The sequence below is a fragment of the Microtus pennsylvanicus genome, chromosome 5 (genome assembly GCF_037038515.1).
Source record: "Microtus pennsylvanicus isolate mMicPen1 chromosome 5, mMicPen1.hap1, whole genome shotgun sequence".
Lineage (NCBI taxonomy): Eukaryota > Metazoa > Chordata > Mammalia > Rodentia > Cricetidae > Microtus > Microtus pennsylvanicus.
The window spans coordinates 44179849-44191287 of record NC_134583.1 but is presented as its reverse complement, the minus strand read 5'-3'; the positions used below and the strand labels follow the sequence as shown (position 1 = coordinate 44191287).

Genomic DNA, 11439 nt, shown 5'->3' with positions numbered 1-11439 from the left:
GAAAGTTTTGTTAAATTGCCTTAATTTGAAAAAGTAGAAATAGGCTGCAAGGTTTTAGTTCAAATCATACTCCTCCTCCAGCTCCAAACTGCCGTGGCCACATCCTTCTCCCAACTACTTGTTTTCATTTTTTTTCTATCATAGTCCATTGAGTCTAATCAATGTTGTCTTTGTATGCACGGATGTAGAGCCATCTGTTGGAGAATGGGCCACCTAACAGGAGCCATTTCCCTGAAGAAAACCCACTCTCCCTACCTCAACAATCCTCATGTGATGAGCTTTGGGTGTCAAAGGCTTACTGTCGATGACAAGGAAGCTTCTATTGCAACTATTCTGAGTTTACTTTGATAAATAACATGAACTAATAATTATGAAGCAGGAAAATCTGGAGACACAGCACAGGGTCCCAAAGCTGATACCCCCAGCATCAGTTTCTTAAGTCTTTTAAAGAACCAGTATTTGTAAAGGTCTGTTAGACTCTTTGCTTTATGCTAACTGCTGTTGTTTGTCTCTAACTTGTCATTCTGTAACAGAAAGCACTACAGCTATTCAGAACTCACACTAAAAGAAAGTGTTGCTCCATCCCATTTTTCTCTAAAATCCCAGAAACAGCTGTAACTTTCTCTAAGTTACTAATCACTAACTCAAAAAAGTTAACTTTCAATCAGAAAGGAAAATATATTGATCACCTGTCATATTTCACAGAGGTGAATAAAGCAAAGCCCCACTCTGCCTGAGCTTCTATTTTATAGGCATTAGGAATGGGATATCGCTACAGTAGAAGTCAAGGAACCTACTGGAAATAGACCTGTGCTCAATGGCTGAACTCCTACGTGGTTATTTTTCTGTCTACCAGCATCACTGGATTTTGTTATATAGACTTTCAAACACTCAGTGTGCAAGAAGGGGCAAAGTCATATTCTAACGCATAGGTCCACATCACTAAAATTCCTGAATTTATAGTTTATCCAGATACTGACTGAGTGAAGGGCTCTGGTTTCATACTGTAGAAGTCAGGCATAGTCTGGCAAACCCGGCCACACACCCTCCAGGTCTACCTAGAGTCCTGTGAATTGAGCAGGATTTATGGACTAGAGCTGATGAGACTTCCATGTTAGCAAGAGCAGAAAGCAGAAACAAGTGAAGGACTGTATGTAACATAATCTCTATACAATGGCTTAAACTGCAACAGAGAAGAGACAAGAAGTAAAACCATCAAAATACAGGAAAGAAAGTATAGTAACATAAGTGAAGGAAACAGAAGATCAGAGAAAAGTGGAAACCTTAGTAAAAGACCTGACAGAAAAGGTGTGTAGGGCTTGCCTGATGGTGCATTCAGAGGATGCAGGCTCAGCAGAAGTGTGGAAAAGGAAACTTACCGCTTATTCTGGAAGAGCAGAGAAGTTCCTAGAACCAAGGAGGTGGGCCGCTGTAAACTCCGCCTCCAAAATATCCATGGTCTTCATGGTAAAATACCACAACACTAAGGGAAGAAACTGACTTTTCCCTGTTTCATAACCCTTTCCCCTAGGCACTTTCAGTTCCCCACGCATAAGAAAAATTCCAGAGGCACAATTGCAGAGTCCTGATGGAAAGATACTCAAGATTGCCTCAGCTCAAGGAAAAGACCAGATAGTCTGGGACATAACAATGTCATAATTCAAAAAGTAAAAATCCATGGGTTAAGAAGGTTGATCTGAAAGCCAGAGCAGGCAGAGAGAAAGAAAGGGGAGAGGAGTTTCATCAACACAAAAGCCTCTCTTCTCCAGCTCTTAGGAGTTGCACAGGCTAACAAAGTCTCCTTACTACTGCTTCTTTGTTACTCATCAAAACTGTGAGACTGCAAACTATTTCTTCAAATAGGTGATGATAAACTGAGGAGGGTGGTTCATGCCCATAATTTCAGCACTGGAGCGGTGGGGCAAGAAGATGAGGAATCATTGTCATCATCAACTACACAGCGAGTTTGAGGCCAACCTGGTACACATGAGATCCTGTCTTAATCAAAAGAAGAAACCAGAAAAAGACTGAAATAATCTCTTGAGGGAGCTATACAGTTCCAGAATTATTTGGTTCTAATTTTTTTTTGTTCTGAATTTTGATTTTGCCAGTTTCAATCCATCACTAACGTTTCTACAATTCATTTCAGGATTTTGGACAGATTCCAGCTGACCTATTTCTCCATTTGCAATGACACCAGGACCCCTAGGAAATGGCAGCATGTCCTCTACTTTCTTACTGAGTGGCATCCCCGGGCTGGAACACATGCACATCTGGATCTCCCTCCCACTGTGCCTCCTGTATCTGGTTTCTATCCTGGGCAACTGCACAATTCTTTTTATCATCAAGACAGAGCCCTCCCTCCACGAGCCTATGTACCTCTTCCTGTCCATGCTGGCTCTGACTGACCTGGGTCTGTCTCTCTGCACCCTTCCTACTGTGCTCGGCATCTTTTGGGTGGGGGCACGAGACATTGATCATGACGCTTGCTTTACCCAACTCTTTTTCATCCACTGCTTGTCTTTCTTGGAATCCTCTGTGCTTCTCTCTATGGCCTTTGATCGCTTTGTGGCCATCTGCTGCCCTTTGCACTATGCTTCCATTCTCACGCACACAGTGATTGGCAGAATAGGCCTGGCCTCTCTGGGCCGCAGTGTTGCGCTCATTTTCCCGTTGCCCTTTATGCTCAAGCGATTTCCTTATTGTGGCTCCCTAGTCCTCTCGCATTCCTACTGTCTCCACCAAGAGGTGATGAAATTGGCCTGCGCAGACATCAAGGCCAACAGCATCTACGGCATGTTCGTCATTGTCTCTACAGTGGGAGTGGACTCCCTGCTCATCCTTCTCTCCTACACACTCATCCTGCGCACTGTGCTGTCCATTGCCTCCAGGGCTGAGAGACTCAAAGCTCTCAACACATGTGTTTCTCACATCTGTGCTGTACTTCTGTTCTATACTCCCATGATTGGCTTGTCTGTAATCCACCGCTTTGGAAAACAGGCACCCCATCTGGTGCAAGTGGTCATGGGCTTCGTGTATCTTCTCATCCCTCCTGTGATGAACCCCATTGTTTACAGTGTCAAGACCAAACAGATCCGGGATAGGGTAACTCATGCCTTTTGTAACTAGATTAGTTCATAATTTTCTCTTCCTGCCAAGGCTTGAAATAGAGAAGATAATTTTTTGTTTAATCAAGAAATATAGAAGACTGAATAAATCACATCTCTCACATAATTATCTCGTTACAGGTGATGTTGATTAATATAATTCATAGTTGTGTGGTAAATCATATTGCCCCATTCTGTCAGCAGAAATATGGCTAATCATACTTTCCACACAAGAAATGGAAGAGATGAAAGCTACTATTCTCTCCCCATGTTCACTTATTTAGACATTTATTTGTAAACGTTCTGCTTGGAGCCTTCTTGTGGAGCCCAGACACAACACTGAGAAGACCAAGTCCTATGGGCTGATCACATGTACATGTTCCACCTAAAAAGCTCATATCAGAGCGTTAGTTAAGTCAGTGTCAACACCAGTGAGTGGACATAATTCAGATTATCCCAGCTCTTATTTTCAGTGGACAATGAGTGACCAGAATCAATTCTACTGTGAACCCAATCCTAATACATGTTAGTAAAGAAAAGAATTTTTGAAAGGCTAGATTTTGGATCAGTTTTTAATTTTGTTGCTCAAACTAAAGTGTGATTAAATAGCAACAGAAATGAGACATGATCTTCAATCAGATGATATTTCAGGAAAGAGAGGATAAAGAAATCTTCCTTTGGGGTGACAGCAATCAGCCTTAGAAGACACGTGGGAGCTGAGTCATTGACGATGGCAGAGGGAGGGGCTAATAGCTCACAAGCTGCTGGAACAGCATGGCCAAAGCTGAGAAGAGATGAACAAGAAACAGTGTGTCCAGAGAATTAACTGGATTGATTTTTATTTTTAATTTTTATTTATTAACCTGTGTTTGAGAATTAGAGAAAGTGTAAATATGCACACATACACACTCATTCCTATGTATACAAAGGATATCAGGTCCCTCAGAACTGACATTTAGGGTGTTTATGGGATGTCTATCTTGTTACTTATGTGTTGAGATCCAAATTCAACTTATCATAATTAGGTAGTTAAGAGCTGTTTACCACTGAACCATTTCTCCAGGCATTTTTGTTAACGTTGTTGCTGCTGTTGCTGTTCCCTTGTATATCTAGGAAGATTGAGGACAAGGGTAGGGAAGGAGAAAGAGGCTAATCATAGATAATATCATAAAAGTCATAAATAAACACACCAATTAAAGTGTTTCTTATACCCCCTCATATGTGCATCATGATTATACCAAAACATTGCTAGATATTAAAAGTAACTTTCTGAGAAATACATATTAATGTACTCTACAACAGTGCCTATGGGTGTCTATGGGTGTACTTTAAGCAACATCATGTGTGGAACTTAAGACCATCAGTGCATATAAAACTATGAGATGGAACATTCAAAGTGGTTTAGATCATAGGTGTCTATAAACACACAAACTTTACAGAAACATGAAGCCTGAGATTTCTGAGGTTTGTGGGTAATTCTACCATTGAACTCCATGTTTGTGGCGTGGGCTTGTAATTCCAGTACCATGAGAACAGACAGTCCTGGCCTCTGATACCTTTAAATGAATTAAAGAGTTACACGGATAAGTTGCAGTCCTGTTTAGAAGACTTTAGCTTCTGTGTAACTTGGGTAAATTGCATTAATGTATTTGACAAAATTGCATTGAGATGCTTTGAGTTCAATTTTCTGTTAAAACATAGCTAACAATTTTCATCTTGCAAAACTGTTTCCATCATTTACAGGACAAATTTCTAAAATTAGATTTTAAGAGTTCTCGACAAAAACATAGACAAGATAATGCATGTTAATTTAATTTAGCTATTTCACAATGAATATACTATCTAAAACAATAATATACTATATATATATTTTTTTTTTGCTTAGAAAAATAAGAGTACACTGAGGCTGCTAAGTTTGAAAATTAAAGAAAAGAAAGTTTCAAAGGAAATTCTTAGCAGATTTCTTTGACTTACAACAAAACTTCAGTTTCTTTTATTTATTAAACAAACATAAGCCAAGGAAGCATAAAGTCAAACATAGCATAGAAAATGTATGATAAACAAGTAAGACAGGCCAGAAATGACCCTGAGAAAAAGGGCCAGAGTTGAATTTCCAGAGTGGCATTTATAAATGAGTGGATCTGGCACATTTTATTTAGAATTTATTTAGAATGCCCTCTAGCTTCAGTCTAGTACATCATGTTGATATGATCCAGGTAAGATGGAAGAAGTCGTATTCTAAATAAAGCAAGAATTCTTTTTAAAAAAAGGCCAAAATACAGCAAATGGTACTATTGTAATTTTTGCTAAGAACTGTTCAAGGCTGGGGTTCTAACTCACTGGCAGTCTTCCTTAGTTTTTGTGAGACCCTAGGTGATCCCTAATACTATGAAAGACAAAATGAGGAAAAGTGATAGGGATGACATGGGGAGGACACCTTGAGCTACAGCCAGGAACTCATGGATCAGCACTTGAAGAAGTATAGGTCTTATATATTGAGTGGCTATTCCCATCAACCAGTTTCCCTGGATTTAGGAACAGAACAGTGGACAAAGCAGACAAAACTCTGTCCTTGTGAACTTCTGGTAGGGTTAGGCCATCAGCAAACATGAAAATGAAGAAAGATCATACTATGATACAGTCAGAAAATCTTATATGGAAAAGAAGGGTAAGATAGGCCCTGGAAGGTTGCAGTTTTATAAGGGGTCAAGAAAAGTTTCACTGAGAAGGAAATGTTTCAGAGTTATGTGGCATGAGGCTATTGAAGGAGGGGAGAGGGTTCCAGATTGCTAGAAGAGTATGTTGAAAATCTAAAGTTTGAATGGGTTTGTGTCAGGAATACCACTGCATATAGCACTGTTAGAAGGAAGAGCATAGCAAGAAAGGAAGAGAGGTACTGTTTCTTTACAATGCAAATAAGTCATTGACAGGTTTTGAATTTCAATCATAATGAGATCGGAAGTCACTGAAAATTGCTGTCATGGATATGATACATAAAGAATTGCCTTTGGGGGGAAACGGGAGGTTATTGTAACAATCCAGGAAATTCTGGTTGGGATCAAAGGGTAATAAAGCAGCATAGGTAAATGATTATATATTCCAAGTAAACATGATGAATTTAGTTGAAAAGTTGACATTAAGAAGTTTACATGTCATTATGGAGGAATATTGTTCTTTATCAAGCCATGTACAAGAATCTCTATGGCTCCTAGAAGGAAAACTGAAGGTGAAGGAAGCAGAGAGGATAGAAGGAATGGAGAATATAGTAAGCCCCTACATTATTCCTTTAGTTCAACATGGAATTAATTTCTAATTCATATATAACTAACTGCTTTGTAATAACCATGACTTGGAAAATATATCTAAGCAATTGAAAGAAGTCTTTCTCACCTGTCTGTGAGGAATGGGAGGGCCCATTCAGCTTGTGACATTACATGCAGGTGAAAACATGTTCTGTAAAGGCGTGGTGCCTTAAGTCCTGCCTGTGGCTCAGAATCACCTTGACAGACCCTATTCAGTTCAGCTTCCAAACCAAACCTGCCATAAACACATGACTGGGTGGACAGACAGTTCTCTACCCTGATAGAAGGGTGTGGACTATCTTAAGGGAGGAGGCTAAAGTCTCTCTTGTTCATATGCTATCACTCTTTCATTTCGTTCATAAGCTTTGGATTCACTTAGAAGATGAAAGTGTTTTATGGTATTCCTGGGTAGTTTCTAGACAATTTCTGTCAGTTTCTGAAATAGCAGTTATTTCTGTAACAGTATTAAGATGATTTGGATTTATTTAAAGTTTCTTTTGCAATCAGTCACACTCACACTCAGGGTTTTTCCAAATGATATACTATTGCAATAGATTAAACACATGTGTAATACTTGACCTTTCTTCCATCTTTCATCTACTGAATTGGAAAATTAATGCAATTTGTTAAAAAACGTTCAATAGCCTCTTTTCAATAAATTATTTTAGTTTCATTTTGTTGTGTTATCTTTCTGAAAGATGCCATGTGTGTTAATATGAATTTATTATCATTATCATGATTTTCACAAACTCACTAATCCATTTTTAGTATAAGTTTCAATTTTCAATAATCATTCCCATGATTCCCTTCTACAGGGTGAAAGAGAAAAAATAAGCCAAGGAAATACATTTATAGTAAGCAGAAAAGCACACTCTGCAGTGCTTTGAGCACTCTAGCTCCAGGAATTGTGAGTATGCTGATGCTCTGCAGAAATAATTACAGCTACAGCTGTTGAGAGTAGGGTATTATTTTGATGAACACAAATGCTTAGAATGTTTTCTGACAGTGGCCAGTGTTGGAAACATGGCTATGGACTGTGTTGAGAGCATGTTGAGATGCGGTGCTGTTTGTTTCAAGAAGGAAGGAAGGGTCCATGAACCCTAAAATGCAGGTGATTTCTAGAACCTGGGAAAGGTGAGGAAAGATACTATTTTCAGTGGCCTCAGAAAGAAATATGGGCTTGTCTACTTTTGATTTTAACCTTGGAAGACTCATGCGAGTATTTTGAACTAAGTGACTAATGGATGAAAGCATGTCTATTGTATTAACCGTTTAATGGATGATGTTTTGTTATGCAGTAAGAGACAACAAATATAGCATGGCAGAGTTTACTACAAGGAGAGGCCAAGGTGTAAACTAACTAGATGTGAGGTGCATTTATGCTGCTGTGCAGAAGAGCAAGACAGAGTTAACATAGAGAAGAGAAGAACATCCATAAGTGATATGAATGACTGTGTGGAGACCTGCCATTGTGGTATAAATTACTGAGAACTATTTTAAGATTTAAAATGAAGACTAATTTTGAGTATGAACTAAGAATATAGCAATGGGTATCAATGAGTGAAGAAGCACATTAGAGATGCCCCTCAGTAAAGGAGGTCTTCATAGTTTGATAACTGAACCATGTATACAAGCTTACTTCCACATCTACACACAAGTGTTGTTGTTGTCTTCCAAAAGGGACCCATGCCAATTTTCATTAGTAACTAGTAAGCAGCACACCAGCCTCATGTTTCAAGATTTCTCTAGGATACTATATTTAATATTCAGTTACCCAAGACAAATTCTCAAAAAGAATTTAGACCCATCATCTAAACTTCTAGCATCTTTGAAAAGTTTGTGTGAGTTCATAAAAAAATTGTGGCCTCAGCACCCTAGTTAGAATTTCATGACAAGCTTAACACCTAGCTTTCCTTCCAACTGAATTTCAAGTACAGAATCAACCTTTTAATCATTCCTTAAAATAGTTCTTATTTTCATGAAAAACGTTAATAAATAAGTTTTGATGAAGGAGTATATTGGTACCAGATTCTGTGACCTATAGAAATCTAATTTTAAGAACTACATTTTATGTGAAAGGCACAAATACTGTGACATAAAAGACTAAACAGTAACACCACAGGGTTAAAAATGATTTCTTAGGCACTTTCTGGAATGTGTCAAACAAAGTTACATGTTTATTTTATAACAACAAAAATGAGAACAAACCAACAACAGCAAAAACTGCATCTTTCTGCTCTCTTTACCATCCTGGAACTAACACTTCACAGCAGGAGTGTTGAGTAATCACCTTGTCTCTCCCAGATTCAATTTATCTTGCACATGGTTCAGACATGTTTCTGTCCTTCAGCCCAAAAGACTTTCAAATGTGATGGAGGAAGGTCATTGGTTAAAAAATAAAGAAACTGCCTTGGCCCATTTTATTTGTTAGAACATAGGTGGGTGGAGTAAACAAAACAGAATGCTGGGAGGAAGAGGAAGTGAGCTCAGAGACACCATGCTCCCCTCTCCCGGGCAGACGCAATAGCTCTGCTCTCTGAGACACACGCGATGAAGCAAGCTGTCAGGTCAGACATGCTGAATCTTTCCCAGAATTAGCCAGTAAGGGCTAGAGCTAATGGGCCAAGCAGTGTTTAAAAGAATACAGTGTCCGTGTAATTATTTCGAGGCATAAGCCAGCACGCAGCCGGGTGCTGGGATGCAGCCCTGCCGCTCCCACTACTACACAAATGTATCTAGGTTCAACTCTTTTTAGATACTTCTAAACTCCTATCTGTTATTTTACCTAAAACTCACTCAGTGTTTGCCAAATTAATACTATGTGCTCTGCTAATTTGTTTTCCTTTATGGCACAAATATTATGCACTACAGAAATATTTTATAAATATTAACTGAACAACAACATGTCTACTAAAATCTTAAAAATTCTTTAAAGACTGACTTAACAGTTCAATCACATGAATGTTTCTATTTAAACTCCTTTTCAAATGTTAGTTAAGCCTCTCTATATCATACTGTATCTCTCCATGGTTTCCTCTACCCTTATTCAAAATATTCACAACTCCACATTCTATACTTCACAGAACTTCGGTGTCCTGCTCGGATCCCTAACTAGATTATAACCACTATGACACTGAGTACCAGTAAGTACCTACTGGCAGATAATGTATTGCAAATTCTATCTCATACATAAGTTAACCATCTTTCCCAAGACCTTCTCCCTAATTTGCCGAGTCTTTATGCAGTACACAATGGGGTTCACCAATGGTGGCACCAATAAGAACATATCTGCAATAAGGATTACAATTAGGGGGCTTTTGTGCTTGGCAAAGCGATGGATGGCAGCCAGAGTGATAATGGGCACGTAGAAGATGAGCACAGCGCAGATGTGGGAGACGCAGGTATTTAGGGCCTTGAGCCTTTCTGCCAGAGATGCAATGCTGAGTACTGTCTTTAAGATCAGCAGGTAAGATACAACAATCAAGGCAAAGTCCAGCATGGTACAGAGAGCCACAAAGAAGCCATAGATGAAATTGACCTTGTTATCAGAGCAGGCCAGTTTCATGACATCCTGATGAAGGCAGTATGAATGAGAGAGGAGATTCTTCTGACAGTATTTCAATCGCCTCAGAGTGAAAGGAAACGGAAGCACTAAAGCTGTGCTCCTGAAGGCTAACATTAGTCCCATCTTAGCAACTCTGCTGCCAGTGAGGATAGAACTGTATCTTAAGGGATTGTGAATGGCAAGAAAGCGGTCCAAAGACATAATTAGAAGCACAGAGGATTCCATGACAGTGAACCCATGGATAAAGAACTCTTGAGCAAAGCAGGCGTTGGGTGAGATTTCCATAGCATTGAGAAAGAAGATCCTGAACATGGTAGGAAGGGAAGAGAAGGACAAGCCCATATCAGAGACAGCCAACATGGTAAGGAAATAATACATGGGCTCATGAAGGGAAGACTCTGTCTTGATGACAAAAATGATAATGCAGTTACCCGTGATGGCAATGAGGTACATGAGGAAGATGGGGATGGAGATCCACGTGTGAGCATATTCCAGTCCTGGGATCCCAATTAGAAGAAAATGCTTGACTTCGGAGTTGTTAAGAACAGACATGTGGATGTGGGGGACTAGAAGCTCGTTAATTATATCTGAAACCATGTGAGAAAAAAAAGCAATCATTCTATTAGGTGATATTCAGTTTTACAGAAATGAGTTCTATACGTTGCATTAAAGCATATGCAGTATATGCAGCTAGAGCGCTCTTCCAAAGTTACTGTACGTCCTTCATGTTTATATCCTCCAGTGCAACAAAATCACAGCTTTTCTAAATTGCTGGCAATTCAACTGTTTTTTTATATCAGTTAAAAATATTTCCAGAATCCTTTGCACTGCTTTCCCCACACAACCTTAAATAATTTCCATGTTAGCTTTACAACAAATCCCTGAATTTCACAGAAGAAAATCTCAAACAATAGTCTACTAAAATGCTCATTGATCACTGGAAATAGTTTGGAAAGCAATAACTGCTAGAAAGCAAGTTTAATTAATGTCTTACTCTTAAGAGGTAGGTTTTCATTATGCACATAATATACATGAATAAATACATTAGGAACTACTAAGAATAAAAATAAGAAAGTGGTCCAAGCATAATTGCCACAGCTTTAAATGGTATTAATTTATTTATTCTATCTGACTGATCTGACCCTCATTTTATATCAGTAAATTTTATCTAATCTCTTTAGATTTTTATGTTATATATATTTGTGAAGAATCAAAGACACATCTAAATTTATAACATTACAACTATTTTTAAATATTAACAATTGTTTACACACTGGTTTCATATACATATGTGTGTATGTATATATATATACATACATACACACATATATATATAATAAAACAGTGAGGGAGAACCAAGGAAAGGCCAGAGCAACAAGGATGGGTTAATTAACCTTCATTTAATAATACTTCAGGACTGCTATAGAATAATTTTACAGCCCCCAAACACTAGATTAAGAGGCAT

General features: G+C 38.6%; 2 protein-coding genes across 2 annotated transcripts; one reads left to right on the top strand and one right to left on the bottom strand.

The window, feature by feature from the left end:
- The first annotated feature begins 2190 nt into the window (after nucleotides 1-2190).
- Or51g2 (olfactory receptor family 51 subfamily G member 2) lies at nucleotides 2191-3129 on the top strand. Its single transcript, XM_075974691.1, has one exon. The coding sequence runs from the start codon at nucleotides 2191-2193 to the stop codon at nucleotides 3127-3129; it is 939 nt and encodes a 312-aa protein (XP_075830806.1).
- Nucleotides 3130-9587: 6458 nt separating this feature from the next.
- LOC142850783 (olfactory receptor 51A7) lies at nucleotides 9588-10526 on the bottom strand. The gene has a single exon (XM_075974690.1). The coding sequence runs from the start codon at nucleotides 10524-10526 to the stop codon at nucleotides 9588-9590; it is 939 nt and encodes a 312-aa protein (XP_075830805.1).
- Between the last annotated feature and the right edge of the window lie 913 nt (nucleotides 10527-11439).